This window comes from Drosophila novamexicana, unplaced genomic scaffold (assembly GCF_003285875.2).
Source record: "Drosophila novamexicana strain 15010-1031.04,08,12 unplaced genomic scaffold, DnovRS2.1 tig00001752-arrow-arrow-pilon, whole genome shotgun sequence".
In the NCBI taxonomy this organism is placed as follows: Eukaryota; Metazoa; Arthropoda; class Insecta; order Diptera; family Drosophilidae; genus Drosophila; species Drosophila novamexicana.
Window position 1 is genome coordinate 270,169 of NW_020824886.1, and position 27,921 is coordinate 298,089.

General features: G+C 39.0%; 2 protein-coding genes across 10 annotated transcripts; one reads left to right on the forward strand and one right to left on the reverse strand.

Annotated features, from left to right (window-relative positions):
* Positions 1–61: 61 nt before the first annotated feature.
* On the reverse strand, positions 62–2,743 carry LOC115768333 (polyubiquitin-C). Of its 4 annotated transcripts, none has more exons than XM_030712899.1 (3): positions 2,631–2,743; positions 926–1,843; positions 62–469 (listed from the first exon to the last, which is right to left on the reverse strand). In XM_030712899.1, exons 2-3 carry the CDS (start codon positions 1,830–1,832, stop codon positions 231–233), a joined length of 1,146 nt encoding a protein of 381 aa, XP_030568759.1. In that variant the 5' UTR covers positions 1,833–1,843; positions 2,631–2,743; the 3' UTR covers positions 62–230. The 4 variants fall into 4 exon arrangements, with proteins under 4 accessions (XP_030568759.1, XP_030568758.1, XP_030568757.1 ...); XM_030712898.1 differs by having other exon boundaries at positions 62–1,153; positions 1,610–1,843; positions 2,631–2,739; XM_030712897.1 differs by having other exon boundaries at positions 62–925; positions 1,154–1,843; positions 2,631–2,738.
* Positions 2,744–3,253: 510 nt separating this feature from the next.
* LOC115768332 (dynamin) lies at positions 3,254–27,712 on the forward strand. 6 transcript variants are annotated; one of them, XM_030712890.1, is made up of 18 exons: positions 3,254–3,319; positions 4,138–4,751; positions 9,706–9,779; positions 9,855–10,611; positions 10,686–10,802; positions 10,868–11,096; positions 11,172–11,329; positions 11,440–11,546; positions 13,096–13,289; positions 14,199–14,318; positions 15,904–15,915; positions 16,532–16,537; positions 18,808–19,011; positions 19,980–20,073; positions 20,136–20,272; positions 20,328–20,470; positions 23,978–24,124; positions 27,054–27,712. In XM_030712890.1, exons 2-18 carry the CDS (start codon positions 4,606–4,608, stop codon positions 27,133–27,135), a joined length of 2,727 nt encoding a protein of 908 aa, XP_030568750.1. In that variant the 5' UTR covers positions 3,254–3,319; positions 4,138–4,605; the 3' UTR covers positions 27,136–27,712. The 6 variants fall into 6 exon arrangements, with proteins under 6 accessions (XP_030568750.1, XP_030568751.1, XP_030568754.1 ...); XM_030712891.1 differs by lacking the exon at positions 3,254–3,319 and adding an exon at positions 3,585–3,662; XM_030712894.1 differs by lacking the exons at positions 3,254–3,319; positions 23,978–24,124.
* The last annotated feature ends 209 nt before the right edge of the window (positions 27,713–27,921 follow it).

The window sequence follows — 27,921 nt, forward strand, 5'->3', positions numbered from 1 at the left end:
ATACCCTGTAAAAATCGATTTACTTAAAAATCATCAAGAATTGTCGGCAATAATAAACAAATTTTGAACGCGCACAAAGAACTTTATTGAATATTTAAATATTTTGGAATTTTGAGCATAATTTACTGCCAATTAACATGAACTACAGGGAATACATTTATGTTGTCTATTTGAGTACATTTAGTTATTTGAAAGATTTATATATTGACTTCTTTTAATAGTGTTCAAATCTAGTAACCGCCACGCAGACGCAGAACCAAGTGCAAAGTGGACTCCTTCTGGATGTTGTAGTCGGACAAGGTACGTCCATCCTCCAGCTGCTTGCCGGCGAAGATCAAACGCTGCTGATCTGGGGGAATGCCCTCCTTGTCCTGGATCTTGGCCTTAACATTCTCAATGGTATCGGATGGCTCCACCTCCAAGGTGATGGTCTTGCCAGTCAAGGTCTTGACGAAGATCTGCATGCCACCACGCAGACGGAGCACCAAGTGCAAAGTGGACTCCTTCTGGATGTTGTAGTCGGACAAAGTACGTCCATCCTCCAGCTGCTTGCCGGCGAAGATCAAACGCTGCTGATCTGGGGGAATGCCCTCCTTGTCCTGGATCTTGGCCTTAACATTCTCAATGGTATCGGATGGCTCCACCTCCAAGGTGATGGTCTTGCCAGTCAAGGTCTTGACGAAGATCTGCATGCCACCACGCAGACGGAGAACCAGATGAAGGGTCGACTCCTTCTGGATGTTGTAGTCGGACAAAGTACGTCCATCCTCCAGCTGCTTGCCGGCGAAGATCAAACGCTGCTGATCTGGGGGAATGCCCTCCTTGTCCTGGATCTTGGCCTTAACATTCTCAATGGTATCGGATGGCTCCACCTCCAAGGTGATGGTCTTGCCAGTCAAGGTCTTGACGAAGATCTGCATGCCACCACGCAGACGGAGAACCAGATGAAGGGTCGACTCCTTCTGGATGTTGTAGTCGGACAAAGTACGTCCATCCTCCAGCTGCTTGCCGGCGAAGATCAAACGCTGCTGGTCTGGGGGGATGCCCTCCTTGTCCTGGATCTTGGCCTTAACATTCTCGATGGTATCGGATGGCTCCACCTCCAAGGTGATGGTCTTGCCAGTCAAGGTCTTGACGAAGATCTGCATGCCACCACGCAGACGGAGCACCAAGTGCAAAGTGGACTCCTTCTGGATGTTGTAGTCGGACAAGGTGCGTCCATCCTCCAACTGCTTGCCAGCGAAGATCAAACGCTGCTGATCTGGGGGAATACCCTCCTTGTCCTGGATCTTGGCCTTAACATTCTCAATGGTATCGGATGGCTCCACCTCCAAGGTGATGGTCTTGCCTGTCAAGGTCTTAACGAAGATCTGCATGCCACCACGCAGACGAAGAACCAAGTGAAGGGTCGACTCCTTCTGGATGTTGTAGTCGGACAAAGTACGTCCATCCTCCAGCTGCTTGCCGGCGAAGATCAAACGCTGCTGATCTGGGGGAATGCCCTCCTTGTCCTGGATCTTGGCCTTAACATTCTCAATGGTATCGGATGGCTCCACCTCCAAGGTGATGGTCTTGCCAGTCAAGGTCTTGACGAAGATCTGCATGCCACCACGCAGACGGAGAACCAGATGAAGGGTCGACTCCTTCTGGATGTTGTAGTCGGACAAAGTACGTCCATCCTCCAGCTGCTTGCCGGCGAAGATCAAACGCTGCTGATCTGGGGGAATGCCCTCCTTGTCCTGGATCTTGGCCTTAACATTCTCGATGGTATCGGATGGCTCCACCTCCAAGGTGATGGTCTTGCCAGTCAAGGTCTTGACGAAGATCTGCATATTTCCTGTTCCTAAGAAAATTTCAAAAACCAAAATGGAAATATGTATTTGTGTGTATTTAGGTATAAAGTGACAAATCGATTAAATGCCAAATATGAGGTCACACTGACGCATGCAACCCTGCACTATAAGAGCAAGAGCTGCTTTTTTTTTTCATTTTCTTTTGTTTGCTACCCTCAAAAGAAAGTGCGCAGCAAGTTTTTTTTTCTGCGTCGTGACCTAGTTTTGTAAAACGGAACAAACGCCTGCGCACACTAGAATAGTTAGCTGATAACATGTATAGACACAATTTTATGTATGCATAACTACCTTAACTTGCATTGAATTTCACAACTTCGCCAGTCACAATTAGTTTCAATAACCCCCACAGAGATGTATGTATGTATGCGTGCATGTGTGTATGTATATGTCAGCTGCACTTGTTCTTTGTTCGACGCCATTTTGAAGTGTGTAGACAATAAAATGGCGTTTACAAGTACGCAGTAGTTGAACGTGCATACGTACATACACACATACATATATGCATATGCATTTACAGAAAACTTACATTCAGCACAATAAATTCGCTGTACACATAAACGTATTCATGGCCAACCAATTTTATTTCGTTGCTTTTGCAAAAAGAAACAGCAAAGAAGACATATTTTCGACTCGTACTAATTTTCCTAGTATGCGTATGTGTGCGTGTGTATATTACATGCACAAATTTTCTTTGTCTCAAATGAAGTTATAATTTGTCAGTTGTGACTTGCAATTTATTGTAATTCCTATAACGTTTTATAAAAGCTATGTACATACCTTTTTATATTATCAAATTCACTATTATTTGAATCAAGTCTTGAATTGATTTTTTCTTTCACTTTGTTGTTGCACTAAATGCACTTAGACACGTCTGCTTTGGCTGAACACTGAAATACTTGTGTTTGAAACGTTGCCACTGCAAGAAAAATATAGTTCATAACAGAGTTTCGAATGAGAATGCGAATCGATTTTCTCAATTCTGTTAGTGACTTGTGATATCGAAAGAAGTGTTGCCAGCCGCGAAAATTAGTTCTGTTAGCTCGCTTGGTTCTGTTATGCGCTAACATTAGGCAATGTTCAAAATGCCGATATGTACAAATCGCATAATGTTAATAAAATATTAAAGAATTTTGTAATTGGGCATTTTGAGAATACATCAAAAACAACCTCATTAATATCTTGATATAATTGCGCTGAAAGCCACCCAAATATCGATACAACAATTATGGCCATCATAGTTAACAAATTTAGGAAAATTCTAAAAGCTTTCGAGAGCTAACAATATTAAGTCTTTGGATAAATTATTAAATGTTTAAGCTGTATTCCAGCCGATATTGGAAAGTGCGCGATTGCATTTATGATCTTCCCTGGCAGTCCTATCGATAACGTGCAGCCACTGAAGAGTATTTGTCATCGAATATTCAGAAGCAAAAACAAAGCCAAAAGGGGCGGACGTAAAGCGCTCGGTACGCGTAATTTACTTGTAATTACTCATTGTCGCCTTTAAAAACTATTCGGAAGTTGTGTCGGCCGTTGACGACAGCAGTTAATCATATTTGCACACCTAGCTGAACAATTCAATATCTTGACATTCAGTGCTTTTATGCCAAGCGAGCAACTCCTTTTTTCGTGTGTGCGTGTGCGTTTTTTTTTTATTTTTTTGTGCGTGTGTGTGTGTATGCAATTCTACACTTTGGTATTCTTTTTTATTTTTTTTGAAATTTCTACGTGCTTGTAAATGTGAATTTTATTTCGTCTGTGTGTCTGAAATCAAAAGTATAAATTTAAGTTTTTAGTCTATCGATATCGGTTAGCTAAAATTCGCTGTATAGTTTTTCTTTTTTTTTTTTTTTGATAAACAACAAAACAACCCTGCGCGCACACACAAAAAAAATCATATGCAAGAGCGCAGCAACATTAAAACCCGCCCCAACGCGTCGCGGCCGCCGTCGTTGTCGTCATCAGCAGCAGCGCAGCCACAAACGGCAGAAGTTAAAGCAAAGGCACACTTACGTTACGCGCTCGCTTCTGGCGTTTCGATGCCGTCGAGTTAACGTGTTGTCTCTCTGTGTGTGTGTGTGTGTGTGTGCGCGTGTGTGTGTATGGTGTGTTCTGTGTCTCTGCTGGATTCTAATAAGAACATTTTTGCCGATATATATATATATATATATATTTTTTCTGCAGTGTGTGCTAATTTTTTTTTTGTATGTTGTAATTTTTGTTAGTGTGTTGTTTGTTTGCGCGCGACTTACGCAGTTAATTTTCTTTCTTTCAATAACAACAGCAGCAGCAGCAGCAACAACAACTAAAACACAAGTGGCAGTGTTTGTTGGTGTCGGCAGAGAGGAAGATAGCGTTTCGTTCGCGTATATACATATACATATACATATAAATATATATATGTGTGTGTATGTGTGCGTGTGAAAGAGAGACCAAGAGAAAAACATTCACAATCAATTTGATAACTTAAAAGAAACGTAACAGTGCCGCAGCAGAGTGCAAAGCAGCCGTGCAGCAAACATCGAGCAGCGGCCAGTGGCAGAGGCTGAGGCGTAGGCGTCGTCTTCGTCTTCGTCTTCGTAGCTAAGCGCTGTTCACGCAGCAACAGCAATTAACTGTTAAACGTTACAACAAAACACTTTGTGATCGTGCTTAAACGGTAGCCAGAGAGTAAGACATAGTGTGAGCGAGGAGAGAGAGAGAGCGAGAGTGAGAGCCAACCGTCTTCGTCAACGTCAACGTCAGCGTCACCATGGACAACTTAATCCCGATCGTCAATAAGCTGCAGGATGCATTCACATCGCTGGGGGTGCACATGCAATTGGACTTGCCACAAATTGCCGTCGTTGGTGGACAGTCGGCTGGCAAGAGTTCGGTGCTGGAGAATTTCGTGGGCAAGTAAGTGGTCATCCAAAATGTTTGTGTCTCGCTCTCCACAATACATACAATAGAATGAAGAAAATCCATATTTTTGCGCGAAAGCTTTGCTGTCTGTGCGTCTGCCTCTCTCTGTGTGTGTGTGAGAGAGAGTTCTGAGAGCGCTTAGCGTCTATGTGTGTGTGCTAGACTTGGACTCTCGCCGTTTGCGCATACATACGCACTTATATATGTGTGTATATGAGTGTGCTTGTGTTTGTGTCAATTTTGGTGAATAATCAATGAAGCAGCATTCCTGGTCTTTGTTTTTTTTTTCTGTTCACTCTGTGGGTGTTTTTGCTGCGAGCAGGTGGCCATCAATAAAACCCGACCTACCACCCCCCTTTCGCTCCCCCACGCACACACACACGAACATACTTATGCATATACAATCAAGTAAATGCGCATTCAGTTGTACATGGTCAGCGTTCTAGCAGCATTGGCAGTAGCAGCGGCTGCGGCAGCATAACAACCACCTTACACAAAATGCTGCACACATGTGTATGTATGTGTGTCTGTACATAAGACGCAAAGTACAATACATATATTACAGAGGGCGCCACTTGCATAGGATCATCTCTGTTGATTTTTGTTGAGCTTTCCAAGTTGCTCGCATATCTTACGAATGGAGACACACACACACACACACACACAACATGCTTATGCTGGGACTTAAAGTTTCGTCGAGTGCGATAAACTCGCTTCCAATAAAAAGACACAAAAACAGTAACTGAAAAGAACAACAAAAAGAAAAACAACGAAAACAACAGCGTTTTTAACGATACTGTGCGCTCTCTCACACACACACACATTTCTCTCTCTCGCTCAGTAAAACGGTTTTATTTGGGGGCCTTTTTCGCTGGCTGCGCGGCGCTCATTGCGCTTCGTTCGTTTTTATCTATCGGCGTTTGCGCCCGCCCCCTGAAAATGCGAAAGCAAATACAATATAACCCACAAAATACTTACGCCCCAAAAAAAAAAAACGGGCAATGGGCAAACTGAAAAGATGAAGAAGAAGAGAGAGAGAACAAAAATCAATGCATGCCTGACATTTCCTTTTGCAGCGCACATGCTTATGTTTCCTTTTCTTTTGTGCGGTTCTCGGTTCTTTATGTGCCCAACACACCCCCCGCCCCCCCTCGCTTCGTACTGCCACACTTCACTTTGACATTTATGCAATGCTGTCGCTGTCGACGACGACGCTAGCCTACATTTTTGTAGTTGCTGCTTCTGCCCCACTCCCACTTACATACATACATTTGAGTCCGCCTACTGCTGTAACTTTTGTAACTGTTAATGAATGGAACGCGCGCTCGCTGCCATTTACCCCATACACACACAGCTATGCATGTGTATGTGTATGTGTGTGGGTGTTTGTTCTATGCAGAATGGCAAAATTATATAATGCTCTGCTACTGTTATACGTGGAAAAAATCCTTTTGTAGCTGGCTCCACCTACTAACAGCATAACGCACACACACACACCAAAGTGCGCAGCACATTGTGTTGGTGTAACGGCATGTCTGTCCATCTTATGTAGCTTCTCTGGTGCTTTGCTATTTATGCTTGTGTATGTCCTTGCTGCAAACGCATACACACACACACATGTATGTGTGTATTGCAAAAACGTGGGTGCCTTTACACATAAGTGCTGTGTACACACATACATACATATTTCAAGAGAGTCTTTCCTTTTACACATATTTTGACATGTAGTATGTATTCTTATGTAAGCTGGCGTGCAGTCAATAACAACAACAACAACAACAACAACAACAACAGTAGCAGCAACAACAGCAGCTTAGCCAAGCGCAGTTCATTTGCTGAGCCATTACTTTTCGCATGCGCCGGCCGCACACACATATGCACTATACATATGTATATGTGTTATATGTGTATACATATATGCTTATACATATCGTGTACATAGATACACATGCTTAGGTGCATGCATATACAGGCATATACATACATATATGCTGTGTCTGTGTTAATGACCTAGTTTTTCTTCTTTTTTTTTTTTTTATTATTTATGTTCCACCGATGCTGATGCAGTTTTTTTTTTGTTCTCATCAATGTCAGTTAATGATGCTGCATAGAGTGCATGTCAAACTGAGCATGAGCTTTAACTTTGAAAAAGAGAGAGCGGAAGAGAGCGAGAGAGAGAGAGAGATGAGTGTTCAATGTCAACTCAACAGAAGCAGCATCATCAGCCGCAAAAGCTCGGTTCGAAATGTCAATAGTTCATGGCACTTGCTGTTGATGCTGAGGGCAGGCGCGCTCTCTTAAATATATATATATATGTGTGTGTGTATACACACATAGTCGGTGTGTATGTGTGCACATAATGGTTACTTGACATTATCGCTAAATGGGATATATTTTTATGAAGAGCATTGGGGAACGCAGCCCACATACATACATACATACATATGCATGTATGTATGTATGTATATGCACACAAACTAATAATATGCATATATGTAAACATTTTAATATAGACACTGACGCATACGCGCACGCAAATAATAGCACAAAAAAAAAACACAAAGAAGAGAAGTTTGCAAAAACAAAGATGTTGGTAGGGCAACAGCCTATTGAACTGAGCAGCAGCAAAAACAATTCAATTGAAATCAAAGTAGAAAAAAAAAGAGAAGAGTATGATGAATGGTGAAAACGCAACAATTCAAAATTGCAAACATAAAAAAAAGACAAAAAACGACAGCGAAAGCAAAGAGAGCCAAAGTATGCGCAGCAGCTGATCATCTCATGCTTGTGTCTGTGAGCTTATTTTTGCGCTTGCAGTAGCAGCAGAGAGCGATCAACACTCGCTCTCTCGCTCTCTCGTTGTGCAGCTGACGCAGCCGGCGTGGTGCAGTTACGCATATGTGTGTGCGTATTCAACACTACAGCTGCTGCTGGCTATTTAACAGTTTCAACTGAACGAACGCTTTTTGAACTCTGCTAATTGTGAGCAGCTAAAGCTAACAGTAATAAAATCAAAAATTTCATGAGCACTTTTGAGTCACATTGTTGTTGTTGTTGTTGGGCAGTAATTTATTTAGAAGAAAAAAAGCTGCTGTTTACAACTTACTGCACAATTACAATTACAATTATTTCCCATGCAATCACACGAGACACACACACACATACGTACGCACACAAGCGCATGCAAGAGAGTTACTCATCAGAAGTAATTGATAACATTGCATTTTATGTACACTTGAATAATTCTGTTAGCGTTCGTGTGTGTGTGTGTGTGTGTCTGTGCGTAATTTAAATGCTGTCTGTACATATGGGCATTTATTTGGAACTTATGTACACACACATGTATTGCAGCGATAAGATAACGGTTTAATCCCCCCCCCCCCCCCCCCCCCCCCCCCCCCCCCCCCGACACGCCCACACCCACTTCTTTTGAACTCGCTTTCAAAACAATTTCCACATATTTAATAGTGTTTTTATCAAAGTTTTAGGGGGGGGGGGGGGGGAAAGAATTATGGATGATTCATGTACTTTGATTATAATTGATATTGTTTGCATTATCGATAAGAATTTTTGCTGCTCTTTGTTGACTTTGCTAGATTTGTTTGCCATAATAAAACAGGTCGAAAGTGTAGTCGCCCCCCCCCCTACCCCTGATCTATCCATATATGAACTTGTGTATACTCTTTATTCGCTGAAAGCGTATTTCCCAGTCAATTAATCGCACATGTTGCACGCTGTTGCCCGATTTTAATGACTCTTCCCACAAATTAAAATCATTTCTATTTTGTTTTATTTTTATTTTTTTCAAATATCTTTTAATAATAACAAAAATATCACAGGCTAATCAAAGCAAATTGTGAACAATTTGTGACTAATTTTTGCTGTTGCTCTCTTGTTGTTCTTGTTGTTGTTGTTGTTGTTCATAATTGTGTTGGACTTAACGACGAGCTTACTGGAACATTGGAAATCATTTTTGTTCCCTTGAGGGAAATTATGTTGAGCGAGCCCAATTTGCTAAGCTGTGTTCCCGTTTTTCCTATTGAGAGCTTGTGTAACATTGAATTTCCTTTTCTCGATAAGTTGGGCAATTTACAATTTCTGCACTCTATTGTATAACATTGAATTTCCTTTTCGATAAGTTGGGCAATTTACAATTTCTGCACTCTATTGTGTAACATTGAATTTCCTTTTCTCGATAAGTTGGGCAATTTACAGAATCGTTGCCCTATGTCGCGCTCTCTTAAGCGATTGTCCATGTAATGGAATTCAAGAATTTCAAACAAACTGTTTGCTGCGTTTCTCTGTTATGTTGGCCCCTCAGCTTTGCTAATATGCTGGCACGCTTAGGGAAATTCCAAGGTTTTCGTTAAATCTCGAAATGTTCTCCCTTTCGTTGAGTTCTTAACCTTTCTTTCATTTGGGCAATTCGTTAAGCTAGCCTGGCAGAGTTTCAAAACTGGTACTCTTTTACTCTGCGGCTCTCTTTAAATTTCCCTTTCTTACATTTTCGCTTGGGTAATTTAATAGAACTGGGAAATTTGCAGTTTCTCTTCAAGGCAAGACTAAGAAATTGCCGCTGTAAATACAGTGAGCACTCGTATGCGCAAACGAGTCACTTTCCGAATGTTCTTTAATTAGCAAAAATATATGTACTTATGTATAAAGCATAACAGTAGAGTTATTAAACGTGTACAGTTTGTGTGTTCGTGCAAGTTCTTCGCGCCGAGTGACTACTGTATTTGGGAAGCTTGTTAAAAAATTTGTTAACTACATGTAAAATCGATAAAATCAAATGAAAGCTGCAACAACAACATGAATTATAAAAATAAGAATTGAGTAATTGCAATTACCGCAAACACACACACACACACACACACACACACACACACACACGCACAGTTCATTGTTATAAAATATGAATAATAACAATATATTTTTGCTTTCACAGAGACTTTCTGCCCCGAGGTTCGGGCATTGTGACGCGCAGGCCTTTGATTTTGCAGCTGATCAACGGCATTACCGGTAAGTAGCCTATCGTATACGATAAACGATAAACGATATACGATAAACGATAAACGATATAAATAACTTTTGTAGAGTATGGCGAGTTTCTGCACTGCAAGGGCAAGAAGTTCTCGAGCTTCGACGAGATACGCAAGGAGATCGAGGACGAAACAGATCGCGTGACGGGCAGCAACAAGGGCATCTCAAACATTCCGATTAATTTGCGCGTCTATTCGCCGTACGTGCTCAACTTGACGCTGATCGATTTGCCCGGCCTGACCAAGGTGGCGATCGGTGATCAGCCGGTGGACATTGAGCAGCAGATTAAGCAAATGATATTCCAATTTATACGCAAGGAGACCTGTCTGATATTGGCGGTAACGCCGGCCAATACCGATCTGGCCAATTCGGATGCGCTCAAGCTGGCCAAAGAGGTGGATCCGCAGGGCGTACGCACGATCGGTGTCATTACCAAGCTGGATCTGATGGACGAGGGCACCGATGCCCGTGACATACTCGAGAATAAGCTGTTGCCGCTGCGACGCGGCTATATTGGTGTGGTTAATCGTTCCCAAAAGGATATCGAGGGGCGCAAGGATATACATCAGGCATTGGCCGCCGAGCGCAAATTCTTTCTCAGCCATCCGTCGTATCGGCATATGGCCGATCGTTTGGGCACACCCTATTTGCAGCGCGTGCTCAATCAGCAGCTGACCAATCACATACGGGACACATTGCCCGGCTTGCGCGACAAACTGCAAAAGCAGATGCTAACACTGGAGAAGGAGGTCGAGGAGTTCAAACATTTCCAGCCGGGCGATGCCAGCATCAAGACAAAGGCCATGCTGCAGTAAGTCCAATACCCCCACCCCCACCTCCAAATTGACCAAGCTCCATAGCTAACTCTATGCACAACTTTTGCAGAATGATCCAGCAGCTGCAGTCGGACTTTGAGCGCACCATCGAGGGCAGCGGCTCCGCGCTGGTCAACACAAACGAACTGTCCGGCGGCGCCAAGATCAATCGCATATTCCACGAGCGGTAAGCCAATCGAATCTCCATCCTGTTTCAACCATGTTGTTATTATGTTGTTCCCTCGTTGGCAGGCTTCGCTTTGAGATCGTAAAGATGGCCTGCGATGAGAAGGAGCTGCGCCGCGAGATCTCGTTTGCCATACGCAACATACACGGCATACGTGTGGGCCTGTTCACGCCGGACATGGCCTTCGAGGCGATTGTCAAGCGTCAGATAGCTTTGCTCAAGGAGCCGGTCATCAAGTGCGTGGATCTAGTCGTACAGGAATTGTCCGTTGTTGTGCGCATGTGCACCGATAAGGTGAGAGTCAGCGAGCACCTTTACCTATACACAAATTGAGCATACATTTCTCTTCATTGTCTTCTCCTCTGGCAGATGAATCGCTATCCGCGCCTGCGCGAGGAAACGGAACGCATCATTACCACGCATGTGCGGCAGCGCGAGCAGCGCTGCAAGGAGCAAATCCTATTGCTCATCGACTTTGAGCTAGCCTACATGAATACCAATCACGAGGATTTCATTGGCTTTGCCAAGTATGTCTGACCACATGCGACAGCAATCTTCACGTTTCCCCTCTGCCCTTTCGTGAACTCTTCCTAAATTGTATTTACTTTTATATTTGTTTTGTTTTTGTTTTTTGTAGCGCTCAGAATAAATCGGAGAATGCAAATAAGACCGGCACCCGACAGCTGGGCAATCAGGTCATACGCAAGGGTCATATGGTCATACAGAATCTGGGCATCATGAAAGGTATGTCACACACACACACACACACACACACACACACAGCCGCAACAACAGTCCAACTATCAAAACAACAACATCAGTTAACACGATTCTAACCTTCCAACCGATACTACTATATCATTATTATTAATAGTTGTATGCATTATCATCGTAATACTGTAGTAAATATTCTGATATATATGCTTCACACTTATGCATATTGCGAATGGGGGAAATTATGTAGAAGAAGCAAAATTCCTACCTTTGCCAAGTTTGCTGAGGGTTATTTTTAGGGAAATTACAAAAAGTACTTAAGAGCAGTACTTTTCTAAGAAATATCCCAAAGGGCAATATGAAGATGAAACATTCCCTTTATAATTACCTTTTGTAATTACCTAAGCACTTTTGGGGGTAATTTTTTGGGTAATTTCAAATTAACAATTAATTACTTCAAAATATCATGAAGATTAATTTCTAACTCCAAGTTTTTGATCTATTAAAGTTCAACTCTCATTTATATAAACTTGTAAAACATTAGAAATTAGACTCTGTATAAGAAATGTTCCAATTTGAAAGCGTACAGAATTATCACTGAGTTAATTCATGTTTGATACCTTAATCGATATAAATTAAGCTCTATAACAGTTGCTGTAGCTATTGTATTAACTAGTTCTCGTTAGTCAAGAAGTAGGGCTAAAAGCTGTATTTGCGATAAATCGATAGGCAGAAGTGTGTCAGAAGTTTATCGATTTATCGAAAAGGAAAATTGCCCAACAATCGATGGGCTTTAAGCTTGTGCCATATCTAACGATCTAGAGAATTTCCCCAGAGAGAATTTCCCCAATAAGACTCTCTTTAGGCATTCTCTTACGTAGTTTGACAATTTTTGTGCTTGTTTCTTTGCTGTTGCTCTACGTTTGCTTTCTTTTGCTTTGTTTTTCATTTCTTTTTGGTTTTATTTTTGTTTTTTTTCTATTTTGAACAATTCTTGGTGTTTTTCTTTTCGGTACTGTACTTATATATTTCTTGACATTTGTCACGTAACTTGTGGAAAATTGAAAGCTTTGCTGAGGTTTTTGCCACGCATACTTGGTTTGTATTCAACGATCTTCTAATTATGTATATATGTATATACTTATCATTTATTCTATTTTGTAAGCAACAAGAACAAAAACAAACTACATTCATGTGCTGTACTTGCTTGAACCGGAACCGAAACCGAAACCGAAAACGGAACCAGTCGATTTCGTGTTTGGTTCAAATGATATATCCTACAACCTGTATTCCCCGTCCGTCCACAATGCACACACACACACACACACTCTCCCTCTCTCCCTCTCTCTCTCTCTCTCTATATATATATATATAATCCATATCTATATCTATATCGATAACTTTGTAGTCTTTGCGTAATTGAAAAGTATTTCTTGCTTTTTTTCCATTTTGTTATGTTGTACTTTTGTCGTTTGTCGAAATTGTTAGCAAACAAATTGGATGATTTAGTTACTCGATTCTATATGGTTTTTTTTTTTGTTTAGTTTTTTGTTAATTGTGAACAATTCGTGTTTTGCAGGCGGCTCGCGTCCTTATTGGTTTGTGCTAACATCGGAGAGCATCTCCTGGTACAAGGACGAGGATGAGAAGGAAAAGAAATTCATGTTGCCGTTGGATGGTTTGAAATTGCGCGATATTGAACAGGGCTTTATGTCAATGTCTAGACGTGTTACATTTGCTTTATTCAGTCCCGACGGACGTAATGTTTATAAGGTTAGTAATTTTTGTTAGCATACAAAAAAATCAAATTCCGAAACAAAGTACAAAAAAAAAAAACAATAAGAAAACATTTGCCAGCACAACAAATATTATTTTGTTGTGCTTCCAAACAAGATTTATGACATTCAATATTCACAACAAAAAACAGCAAGAACAAAAAAAAAAAAAGAAAAACGAATAAGAATTCATATATATATATATATATTTTGTTTCTTTTGTTCGTACAATTTTTGCGTTCAAGTTGCCCGCCACAATTTGATTCTCTTGCGTTGCAACTAGTTCCAAAAAAAAAGAAAGAACTAGTTCCACACAACGAACAATTAATTAATTTTTTTGTATAAGATAAAAATTACTATGTTTTTTATCAACATTTGTGTCAAATCGAAGCCAAGCGAAAAAAAAAACCAAAAACAACTAAATAAAGTTGATTTTTTTTTTCTTTGCCTTCGATTTGTGAGCATGACAATAACTGGCATTCTGCTGCTATAGTACATATATATAGACAATCGATATACCGATATATCGATAAACCGATAAACCGATAAACCAATATGCCACCGATACAAAACACTAACTAAACTCTGGTCCAAGACATGCGCCAGCTGCGAACCACTTGACAACTCAGCCAATAACTAGAATGCTATCAAAACCCAACAATATACCGAACCAACCAATGCCACAACCCGTCCAAGTACTCGTAATCGTTATCGTAATCGTTACCGTAATCGTTATCGTAATCGTTATCGTAATACGTTGTTCCCATATACCAAATGCTTGACGAAAATACCTATCCATTTGTTCTCTTTGCGCTTGGACGCTTCTCTTTCTCCTGCACACACACACACACACACACACGACACACACACACACACACACACATGTATATACATGTTGTGCATTTAGGATTACAAACAACTGGAGCTGTCCTGCGAGACGGTCGAGGATGTGGAATCGTGGAAGGCATCATTCCTGCGCGCCGGCGTCTATCCCGAGAAGCAAGAGACCCAGGAGAATGGCGACGAGGTGCGTACCAATTCACATAGTCTTAAACAATTATTAAAAGTAAAAAAATTTAAAAATAAAATACCAACTTAGTTAGGTCTAAGTCGCGCCTAAGTCTTGTCGCGTATGTATGTGATATATTCTTCTCCTTCGATTAGATAACAGCGCCAACACAAATGTCCATTAACATACGTCTTGCCTTATCGTGACATTAATCCCTATTCTCTGTATGCGTCGCAATGCCAGCAGTCCGAATGTTTTTCATAATCCCCCTTTTCCCCCCTCTTTATGTGTTTAGGCTATGCGGCGGAGTCAGACTCGATCAGTTGAAATATTTGAATAACAAATGTTTACACAGTATTTAGCTGTAAATTATCTGGCTGTTGCTTAACATATGTTAACTTTAGGCTGTTAACAGTTCGTAGTTTAGTTGATTGCTTCTTAGCATTGCTTTTACTCTAACAGCTGTTAATTATTACATTTGTGCTTACAGCTATTTAACATGTAAGCTTAACAGCGCACCTTTGGCAACAACTCAATGGATTACAGCTGCTTAACATACTGTTAACATAGAAATCTTTGCTTAGACAAGAACGTGTTCGTGTTATTTGTCTGTCAGCTGTTAACTTTACAGTGTGCCTTTTGCAACAACATAATGCATTACAGTTGCTTAACATACTGTTAACATTAAAATATACACCTCACTTAGACAATAACATGACCGAGTTACTTGGCTCTCAGCTGTTTGTCCTAATGTTAACTTAACAGCTGCTTAACATACTGTTAACATTAACAAACTTCACTTAGACAATAAAGGATTGAGTTACTTGTCGGTCAGCTATTAACTTTACAGTGCGTCTTTTGCAACAACATAATGTATTACAGCAGCTTAACATACTGTTAACATACAAATCGTATCTTTAACTCTCAGTTGTTGGACCTAATGTTAACTTAACATAGAAAACTTCACTTAGACAATAACATGATCGAGTAACTTGGCTCTCAGCTGTTTGAGCTAATGTTAACTTAACATCTGCTTAACATACTGTTAACATTAACAAACTTCACTTCAACTAGACAATAACATGACCGAGTTACATGACTCTCGGCTGAACTTCTCTTCTACCAATGTTATTCTTAACAGCCTGATGTTAACTTAACAGCTGCTTAACATACTCTTAACATAAAAAACGTTTTTTAACAATAACATGATCGAGTTACATGACTCTCGGCTGAACTTCTCTTCTCTCAATGTAATTCTTAACAGCAGCAGTTCGTAATCTGTGTGTAGTTTGTTTCTATGTGTGTGTGTGTGTGTGTGTGTGTGTACACGATTAACTAACACACACACCCACACACACACACACACGTCGTGTATCATGTGCTGAATGTGTACTTGGTATAACAAATATAAAACTCTAGGATACGCTCTAGATCTTAAGAACTAATTCTTTGATAACGCAATAACTCATTCAATGTTTCTTTATTTATATATATATATATCTTTAAAACGTTGCGACCCCAAAAATAATACAAATACAAATGCACATATATATTTCAAATATATATATGTATAAATGCGTATCAAAATGTGTGATATATGCAGGAAGGACAAGAGGTTTGTTTCTTTTCATCATTTTAAGCATATTTTCTTTGCGCTCGCTCTCGCTCGCTCTCTCTCTCTCTCTCTCTCTGTCTCTCTCTGTCTCTCTCTATCTTCTATTTTATTTTGATTTTGTTAATTTCATTTAATTTTGACAAAATTAATTGTTCAAATTGGGGCTCAAAATTGCAACTAAACTTCATCAAATATTTCGGCATATTTGGCTAACACTGAACAACATAAATTTGGGCCATGCAAATCTGGTGCTTAGAATTTGGAACTAAAAAAAAAACCTCTTACCGCTTTCCGTTTTCTGTTGTTGGCATAACATTAACAAGTTTCCCCCAATACTGTGGTGTGTGCAATATATCTCTAGCTCAGCATTACATACATCTAAAGACAATATATATATATATATATATATAAATATATATATATATATATCTGTGCATAAATGATATATATTTTAATTTTACAATATTTTTTATCAATTATTTTCTTCTATTTTCCCGTCCACGTACCAAACGAAATGACCAACACACACACACACACACACACACACACATATATGTACATGATAATACCAATTGCGTATATATATATATATATATCTATATGCAACCGTTAACAGCAAAAAGTAGGTGTCATTTTTACCGTACAACATTTCTCTACTCTTGTTATTCTTATTTGATTTGCATACGTATTGTCTTTGATTTATCGATAACTTTTAATTAACACACACACATTTTCGTAGTAATTTCGTAATTAGCATTGTTTAAGTTGTTATCGCTGTTTTTTTTCCAATTTCTAAACGCTTTTTACAACATTTTTTGGCTTTCTACATTTGCCCCGCATCCAAGTTTCGAGTTCGATAAATAATCGATAAGTCACGCTCTGGACTATCGATAACAATTCCAGCAGTACACACACACACACACACACTTGCACGCCTTCAATATTTCTCTGTTCACAATAATAATATTTGCAAATATTTGAATTTCCCTGCAATGTGATTCCAATTGGATAATGCAATAGATCGCACCTAACCTCACTTTAAATATAGACAGGGTTGTTACACATTTTCCTTAGAAGAGAGGTTGAGCTCTGATCTCGATTCTTATGGAACTTGGAATTCCACCTACCATTGGAGAATGTCTAATTTCCCACTCATCTAACTAGTTCCGACCGAACAGCATGTGCAGCTAAATGAACCAGTTCATTTAGCTTTAAAGTTCAAATTTCTTGAGCGTGCCTGAGATCCGATCTCGATTCTTGTTAAACACATTGCAGCATACCATAGCTCCAATTGGCTAACGCAAAGATTCCTACCTATCTAAACTATTCATCTAATGTGCGTGCTAATGAACTAGTTCATTCTGTTTTAGTTCCTACAGGTTCCCAGTCCCAAACATTCCAATAAATTGTCATTTAATTGTAAATATCAAAATGTAGATGCATCCAACACTAGAGTAAATACATCGCCTACTACAACTAATCTGTTATATAAGTGCAGCTCAATGAACTAGTTCATCTGCCTTAAGCTCTTATAACTCATTTGGAACACCTGATTGAGATCTGATCTTGATTCTTATTAAACACTTGGCGATCCCAACTTACCATGACTTCAATTCTACCTATTTAACCTGAAGTAAGTGCGGCTCAATGAACTAGTTCATTTGCCTAAAGTTCTTAAAACTCATTTGGAACACCTGATTGAGATCCGATCTTGATTCTTATTAAACACTTGGCGATCCCAACTTACCATGACTTCAATTCTACCTATTTAACCTGAAGTAAGTGCGGCTCAATGAACTAGTTCATTTGCCTAAAGTTCTTAAAACTCATTTGGAACACCTGATTGAGATCCGATCTTGATTCTTATTAAACACTTGACAATTCCAACTTACCATGACTTCAATTCAACCTTATTAACCTTACCTTAAATGCAGCTCAATGAACTAGTTCATCTGCTTAAACCTCTTAAAACTCATTTGGAACACCTGATTGAGATCCGATCTTGATTCTTATTAAACACTTGGCGATCCCAACTTACCATGACTTCAATTCTACCCATTAAACCTAACCTTAAATGCAGCTCAATGAACTAGTTCATCTGCTTAAACCTCTTAAAACTCATTTGGAACACCTGATTGAGATCTGATCTTGATTCATATTAAACACTTGACAATTCCAACTTACCATGACTTCAATTCAACCTTATTAACCTTACCTTAAATGCCGCTCAATGAACTAGTTCATTTGCCTTAAGCTCTTGCAATTCCTAAGGTCCCAAGCATTCGATTAGAAATTGGAAACATGAAACACTTTATGCAGTAAAAATAATATGTTTTGCCATACTAAAACAATATTTGTAGTAATTAATTATGGTATTTATTTGTTATAAATTGGCGTTTGATTTGATTTGTTTCCAAACTAAAACTAAAGCATTTCTTGGCTTAAAAAAGCCGAAGGACTAACGTCAAGTTGGCTAACACGTTTATGATTTCATTCTTGTTGACATTTCAAATATGAAAAGCACTTTCTTAGTTCAACTAACACGAAAAATCGACTTAAACATAAAAGTAAAATCTATTATAGTTGAGAAAATGGGAAATATGTATTATATATTTCTTGTGATTTGTGATTCTCTAATGCTTTACTTTATTGCGGCTGCACTTTTTGGCGTTTCTTTTCGATTGTAAAAACTTCATACACGTTTTTTCATTTAATTGATTGTTTCTTCGTTTTTTTTTTTTCCAATTACTTTGGACCTCCCCAACCCCCTCTCACCCTTCTATACGAACCAATCAATCAAAACGAACAATTCTAAATGTGAAAAAAAAACCACATCCATGAACAAATTGAATATCGTTTATCGATAATCGATAACAACAACAACGACAACAGTCGGCCAACGAGGAGAGCTCCACGGATCCACAATTGGAACGGCAGGTGGAGACCATTCGCAATCTAGTCGACTCGTACATGAAGATCGTCACGAAGACCACACGGGATATGGTCCCGAAGGCCATCATGATGCTGATCATCAACAATGCCAAGGACTTTATCAACGGCGAACTGTTGGCCCATCTCTATGCCTCCGGTGATCAGGTACATACATCAATTTGCTAGCAAAATAAATCCTGCACAATGTATTTCTTTCATTCAATTTCACAAATCAGTTAACCCATCCATTTTCCTACTTTGCGATAGGAATATAACACGCAATTAGTATAACACGTCCTTAATCAGTTACTGTTCAAATCAATCAGTCGGATAGCCAATCAATCAGCCGGTCAGTCGGTCTGTTAGTAAGTCAATTTATGTGCCAGTCAGTAAGTCAGTCAATCAGTTAGTCAATCAGTCAGTCAGTCAATTAATCAGTCAGTAAGTCAGGCAATGAGTCAATCATTCAGTCAGTCAATCAGTAGTCTATCAGTTTGTCAATTATTCAATCAGTCAATCAGTAATCAATCAGCTAGTCAATCATTCAGTCAGTCAACCAATCAATCAATTAATTAATCAGTCAGTAAGTCATGTAATGAGTCAATCAGTAAGTCAGTCAGTCAGTCAATCAGTTAGTCAATCAATCAATAAATTAATCAGTCAGTAAGTCAAGCAATGAGTCAATCAGTAAGTCAGTCAATCAGTAGTCAATAATTCAGTCAGTCAATCAGTAGTCAATCAGTTATTCAATCAACCAGTCAGTCAGTCAATCATTCAATCAGTTAGTCAATCATTCAGTCAGTCAACTAATCAATCAAATAATCAGTCAGTCAGTCAATCAATTAGTTAGTAAGTCAATCAGTCAGTTAGTCAATCAGATAGTCATCGTCATCCAATCGATCAGTCAGTCACTGTCGGTCAATCAGTCAATGTCGGTCAGTAGGTTGGTGACTCGATCTGTCAGTCGGTCGTCAATCAAGTAGACAGTCATTCAGTTAGACTGTCAGTCAGTTGGTCAGTCAGTCAATCAATCAGTCAATCACTTGGTCAATCAGTCAGCTAGTCAATCAATCAATCAGTCAGTTGTGTATGGTTTTTACAATCAATCTCTTATCTGTATCTTGGCTTGCCAGGCACAAATGATGGAGGAATCGGCCGAGTCGGCAACACGTCGCGAGGAAATGCTGCGCATGTATCGCGCCTGCAAGGATGCCCTGCAGATAATTGGTAAGCGAAGCTTGTCCAGCTGCAAAGGCTTAACTAAAAACTGAACTAAACACGCACAACAGGTGACGTATCGGTGGCAACTGTATCCTCGCCCTTGCCGCCGCCCGTTAAGAACGATTGGCTACCAAGCGGCCTGGAGAATCCGGGTCTATCGCCGCCCAGTCCCGGCGGCCCGCGCAAGCCAGCACCCACCGCACAGGTAAGCCGATCCGTCTCAATCTTAATTCAATGCTGATATTTGTGTTCGTGTTTAGGGCTCGTTGGGCGGACGCAATCCGCCATTGCCACCGGCAACTGGACGTCCCGCGCCGGCCATACCGAGCCGCCCCGGCGGCGGTGCACCCCCGCTGCCCGGCGGCCGGCCAGGCGGGGCGCTGCCACCCCCGTTGCTGCCCTCGTAAGTAGACCCCAAATCCATAATTCTTGTATTCGCTTTCGACTCGGCTGTTGTATTTTGTACCCCTTTAGCGCGCGCCTCTGTACAGTTTAGCTCTAGCATATACATATACATATATATATATATATATAAATATATATATATATATGTATATATATATTTGATTTTGTCTACTCTCCAGTATTTCTTTCCGTTTGATTTGATTTGATTATTTACTTTCTTATTTGAATTATCGACGATTGGGACCTCTTTTTATACACACACACACACACACACACACACACACACACACACACACACACACGCATACAAGCATGCACATAGCTATATATAGTATATACGCTGCATCTGGCAGATCTGTATATATATAGCTTATGTGCTTGCTCACAACTCTGTACACAATATTTGTTACAAGCTCAAGTGCTTTGTAAAGTTTAAGCTGTTTTTTTTTCTTCTTCTTTCTTTTCTGTTCCTTCCTTCTTCATTTCGTGTGTTGTGTTTTGTCATCAGGCTTTTTTGTGATGTGCCCTTGCAGCGGGTCTTACGAAAAGAATTTGAGATTTAAGCTAAATTCCCAGTTCTAAACGTTGCTAATTGCCAGAAAGTTCCCAGTAATCAAAAACCACTATAGTTATGCCTTAAATGTACCAGTACTTTAAGAGCGACATTTTCGATCCCAATTTGTGTATTTCTCATGCGAGATCTTTATTGTAATGTACCTGAGCAGCATCTACTTATTGCGAGTTCTATCACATCAATTGCCCATATATAACACAGCTGTCCGAAGAATATTGGGAAATTTGGTTAATGTACAATGCAAATTGATTGCGAGCTGCATCAAGTACTTAGATTTGTGACCATGCACATATGTTTAATACATGCCTTGCTGAGGATATTTTTCAGTTAAAAAAGTACCCGTATTCCGTTCATGTCAAAAGTACCAAATTTGGGATATTTGTTGCATACATAAAGTAGCACAGTTTGGAATTTTGTGTCCAGTACTTTAGTATGCATATCAAAAGTACCAAATTAGGGATATTTGTACCAGTATTCCGTTGCATACAAACATATAGTACCATATATGGGATATTTCTAACACATCAAGTCGTGCTCACAATTTCCCTAATTACAACTGTCTGCAAGGGCATTTTAGCTTCGGCAGCCCGAAGATAACTGTTATATCGTGACTATTTTTTGTATTTGTTTTGTTGTTGTTTATCTTGTAAGAGTTTTTCGTTAAGCAGATGGTCTGTAGTCAAACTAAGCATCGTTAAGAACAAACCTAAATTAGCATAACCCGCCGATATTTAGTTTTATTTGTATATATCTCTTTGTCTATGATTTGGGCTTATTTTGGGACAAGGGGCAAGCTGCCAGAATTTTTTTTGTTCGTTTCGTTGTTTTTGTTTGTGGTGCGCCTCAGTTTAGAAAGTATTTGTAAAAAAATATATGTAAAAAAAAAAAATAGAAAAAAGACAAACTTAACAAAATATAACAAAACAAAATCGTTTGTTTCTTCCTCTCTTTTTCTCTCTTTTTCTCAAATGCGATAAACAACAAACAATGTCAAACGTAAAACTGTTAATACTAACGCACACACACACGCACTCACACGCACACACACGCGCACACGCCGCTTACAACGCTAACTGTAAATCCAACGCTGCAGACGTCGCTAAGTTGTCAGCCACAGCCACAAGGCATTTACTCTCTCTAACTCCACACACACGCCTCTCTCTCTCTCTTTCTCTCTCTTAAAACAATTAACTAACCAAAATGCTTTCGCTTAAATCAACCAACAAAACGAACAACTCAACTCAACTCAACCAATCGATACGATCCGAACCGAACCGAACCGAACCGAAGCCCTTAAGTGCAGGCTCGTGTGCTCTCGCTCTCGCTCTCGCACGCGCTCGCGCTCTCTTAGCAACAAGAGGGGGAGGGGGCGGCTCGCTCAGTAAAAACTACTTACAGCAACAACGATGTCGACTAGAACTATGCAAAGAGCGTTAAATATTTAAAGCAAATATATATACATATATAAAGAAAAAGCCATCTACTCGTATATACATACAATATCCGATATATATATATATATATATATATATACAGCAGCTGAGCGAAGATTATATCAGAACTGTAAACGCTCTTTAGTTTTGTTAGTTTCGAAAACTAAAGAGAATAAACACACACAGAGAGAGAGAGAGAGAGAGAGAGAGAGCTGAGCTGAGCCGTGGACTTTTCTATTGTTGGGAGAGCAAAAATGCATACACATATATGCATACCTAATGAAGAGAATGATGAAAGATGAGATACACACACACACACACACATATATATATATAAATGCTTAAGTTAACTAAAGTACCTTTTTGTGTTGTTGTTGTTGTCGTTAAATAAAACTAAAGCATAAAGGAAGAGAAATTGAAAAAAATATACATTACGTACATATATATATATACACTGAAATATATATATACATATATAGAGATGAGCTACTCTTTAACGGAACAAGAAGAACACAGCAGCAAAATTCCACTAAATTATACATGATATTATAAATATTTAATGGGCAAAACAAAAAAAAAAAGTTACAAATCAATTGTTCAGAAAACAAAAGCAAAAGTCAAACAAACAAATAAATAAATAAATACATAGTTTAATGAAATTGAAAGTATATATGTATGCGCGCGCACACATTTCATTTATTATACAAACAACATAAACAAATATTACACCTATATTGTATTAACAGACTGACAGACATGTTCGAATACTTTTGGCTGGCACTGTGCCCAGTCGAAGCGCTGCTTCCAGTTCTCTTCCCTCTCACAGGCTTTGGCCAAGTACCGTTTGCTGCGGACTCTCTCTCTCTCTCTCTCTCTCTCTGTTAAGTCTTATACTTTTGCGCGCACAGTTGGCATGTTTTGTCTCTTTTGCTGTGCTCGCGGCGAACAGTGTTGGCAAACGCGGCTGTTTTTAGTGTGAAACGTTTTTTCTTTGCGCTTTAACTCATTTGATGCAGCTTTTTTGCTTTTGTGTGTGTGTGTGTGTGTGTGCCTACAGCTTATGTTAACACATGTGTGTGTATGTATGTATGTAATTATTATTAACATTAGCTTTGTTGTTTTTATGAAAACTCTGTAAAAAAAAATTAGTTTGTTGCTTTGTCTTATCATTTTTTATAAAATTTTAATTTTTTATGATTTGTGACTAAAATTAAAATAAAAATACACTCACACACACACGCACACACACACACACACCACAGATCCAGAAGCAGCGAAACAAACAAATCGATAAAAAGGGGTTTCAAGCGTTCCGATAACTGTTTGATCACATAGCCCAGCGCCTCTTTAGTTTAGTATTTTGTTCTCTTGCAAACAACAAAGCAAAAAGAAAACCAAAAAAAAAAAAAGAGAACAGCAACAAAATCCCAAAAGCAAATAAAAATACCCAAGCAAGAAACAACAAGAGTACAAAATCCCCCCTTTTACAACTTTCAAGTCGCGTCACTGGAGCTGTCGGCGGCGCCTTGACACAGCAATCGGGCGCCAATCGCTACATCCCGGAGAGCATGCGCGGACAAGTGAATCAGGCTGTGGGCCAGGCGGCCATCAATGAGCTCTCCAATGTGTTTGCCACACGGTTCAAGTAAAGCAACTCTCACCAGCATTGCAAGCAAAGCAAGAGAGCCAAGCAAGAGAGCCAGCCAGCCAGCGCGTGCTACAGCAAATTAAAAGAAAGAGCAACATTAAAACAAGAGAGAGAGCGAACGCGCGCGCGCGTACGCACGCACGCGCGCACGGACACGCACACAAAAGCACATATACAAGAGAGCGGGTGCTCTGCGTCTGCGTCAGCGCCTACTCTTAACATTGCAATATTTCCCACACATAACTGTTATGTTATTTAATGAACGCATATTCATGTTCTCTTTAATGTGTCCTGTGTGTGTTTTGTGTGTATGTCGAAACTAAATTTTATCTCTTAACAAAAGTTAACAAATTGTGTTTCATTTACGCTTTATGTTTTATTGTGTTTTCTTAGTTCTTACTTATTTGCATTTGCATTTGGAAACAGTCCGTTGCACGCTAGAGCTGGCAAAAACTATCGATAACGTTTCAACAATCGATATCGCTTTCAAAACTCTTGCAGTTACAGCCTTTGTAATTATGTTCGATAACACACACACACACACACACACACACACACACATGCATACATGCACACAACTAACACGTACATGTGTTGCTTTCGATAAATTATATATACGAAAATAAAATATATATATATTAAAGGGGAATCTCTCTTAGATCTACAAAGTTGTTAATTACATTTTACGATGCTAACAATGCATAATTAAATCGCTCTCTTTCAATCTAACCTTGAATATGCATATATATGTATATATCTGTCTCTCTCTCTCTCTCTCTCGCTCTCTCTCTTCAGATTTGTAATTGTTGCTAATTGTGTTTTTGTGTAGTTCTTAATGCCAATTTATACTATATATATATATATGTATGTATCCGATGCGACAGAGATAAAGAGTATATATAGTATATATGCATACATATATATATATATATATAGATATATAGATATATAGCGAAAGAGAGGCAGAATTAGAGTTAGTGAAGGTTAAATAAATTATACGATATATAAATAAAACATTTATGACAACTATTACATGTATGTATGTGTATTCATATGTATGTAAATGTATATTAAACTAAGCACAAAAACAAAAAACGTGAAAAGCAAATGTAGCAGAAAAACTAAACAATATGAATTATTTACGTTTGTTGATTAAGAGTGAAGCAATTCAAGAGTTACATATATAATTAATTTCTACACTTAACTGTACATTTCACTTAACAGCTGTTAAGTGGAGCTCAGTGCCACACTTAACAGCTCACTGCTACGCTTAACAGCTGTTAGCTAACATGCACAGCATAGCTTTTATGTCTAGCAAAAAGAACAGTATTCAGCTTTTGATGTTATCGAAATTATCGAAACAAACAACAACCCGGAAATCGTTTCAAATATTACAATTTTATTTCCATTTCTTTCATATTTTGGCCCATTGTTATTGTAGCTAATGCGCCGAGCAAGTAGGAGCATGTGCCGTGTGCATATATCGATAATTGTTAAGAATATATCGATTTTGGTTTTGTTTTCATATATCACACATGCGCACAGATTCGTGTGCTTGTGTATATTTATGATATGTGTATGTTCTATATATCGATATATATATATATCTATGAGAATACATATAAGCGTTATGCGCAGCAGTTAATCGATTAATCGATAGCATAATTATCGAGAATACGCGTAACGCACAGTTAAAACGAAACAAACCACAGATAACCGATAATTTAATCGATAACAAATCGATAACAACTATTTAATTAACCATATTTGCATCTCGAGTTATATGAATATGGATATCAATACATAAATGTGTTTGTTTAAGTAAAGTACACACACACACACAAATACACTCACACACACACAGACACACGTCACATACATATATAAAGAATAACCTACATATATTTATTATGTACCCCAGAACTTCTTGAACAGCCCAACCAAATGTGTAGCCACTATCAATTGCTGTTTATTGAATTGAAAGTTGATGAAATATGAATAATTAATCAAATGCGTAAAAGTATTAAGTTAATATGCCGAGCGCATGTCACGATTACATACATACTTATATATACATATATGAAAGACGGCCGTAAATATGAAGGGAAATATGTGAGACGAGGGGTAACTACAATGTTATTAATAAAAACAAAGTATATATATATACATAAATATATATATATATATATAAAGAAATATTTAAAAAGAGAAGAACGCGCTTGATTGTGTTTGTTTTCTTTGTCACTGTAAACAGCTTCTGGGTTCTGTTAAATAACATCTCGCCTGTGCGCTGTTAGCTAACAGCGGCCAAGTCTTGAGCTGCTGTTAACCAATTCGCTGCATTAACTAACATTACAGCTCATCCAATTGGTTCATGCTCGCTAACAGCACTGTTAAAGGCGCGCTTGCATGAGTACTGTTAAGCATTACAACAGAAGCCAGCCAGCTGGAATGGAAACTAATTTGATGAGGGGTGGCCAATCGGGCTGCTGCCTGTTCAGCTACTGTTAACAGCGAGCACACATAAAGAGAGCGCCTGCTGTTAATCATCATGCTGCTGCAAAGTACTTTCAAGAGAGTTAACAGACTGTTCGCTCTCTCTCTCTCTTACGTTGTCTTGTTTTGCTAACATTACTTTTGTTGTTTTTGTTGTTGTTGTTGTTGTTGTTAACTGGTGTTGGTTACGCTTTGGCCATGCTTTTCCAGAGCGTACATGAATTAACATAAGTTTGCTGTCCTGCCGGTGAGTTGACTCTTAACTAACTAACTATATCTAACTCTCTCTTTAAGCTCTTTTTGCGCTCTCTCTCTCACTCTCTTAAGTATGTAGACTCTCTAGTTGTACACTCAGCATTTGTTTGCATTGTTTCAATTGAATATAGAGTTATGTGCGTTTGTCTAATTGATAATTGTTCTCTATTCACAGTCGGCCGGGCATGAATGCCCCGCCCAAGCTGCCCGAACGCCCCTCCTACTACGGCAACACGACCAACGGGCGCCCCTACTGAGCGCGCACGCTGCAGCGGGGGACACGGTTGGACACAGCGTATACATTGCTCCGAATTCCGAATTCCGAATTCGGAGTGTGCTACTGTTAAGCGATCACTGTATTATTTTGTATGTATGTGTTGTTAACAGGCGTGTGCGTGTGCGTGTGCGTGTCTGGACTTTTTCCTCTGTTGTCAAACTGTACTAAAGTGTGTAGTATAACACTTGCGACTGGTCCCCCTATTAATGCTAGACATATCATAGTTAACATATATATGTATATCCAAGCTGTATGTAGTTATATATAATTTACACACACACACACACACACACACACACGCATAGACAGGCCTACACACACACATGCATATAATATATATATTTGTAGTTAATGCTTAACGTTAAGCTAAGAGAGTTAAGCGCCTAAGTGGAAGAGAAAAGCAGCCTCAACTGTCATACAGTCATACAGTTAAACCGTTATACAGTCATACAATTTAGCACAGCTGTGCGTATAACACGATATCGTTAAAGTTCAACAAAGAAGAAACAAAAAATGAAAAATATCCATTTCTCTGTGCATTGTAAATATTTCAAATAATTGTTATACAAATAATGCTTAAAACAAAATATAAATAAAACATGAAACGCTTTAAATTCACAATATTTTCCAAAATAAAAATATATATATATATGTGTGTGTGTGTGTGTGTGTGTGTGTGTATATATATATCCTATAAATTAAATAAATATATATATATATATATTTATATAGCTTTACATTAAATAATTCTGGCAAAAATCGAAAT

Bases quoted from the DNA above. Each gene is read 5' to 3' on its own strand.
- LOC115768332 (XM_030712890.1), top strand. From the start codon at position 4,606: ATGGACAACTTAATCCCGATCGTCAATAAGCTGCAGGATGCATTCACA. The intron at 10,612-10,685 runs GTAAGTCCAATA...CAACTTTTGCAG, and splicing joins AAGACAAAGGCCATGCTGCA to AATGATCCAGCAGCTGCAGT. The intron at 20,074-20,135 runs GTAAGCGAAGCT...CACGCACAACAG, and splicing joins GGATGCCCTGCAGATAATTG to GTGACGTATCGGTGGCAACT.
- LOC115768333 (XM_030712896.1), bottom strand. From the start codon at position 1,832: ATGCAGATCTTCGTCAAGACCTTGACTGGCAAGACCATCACCTTGGAG.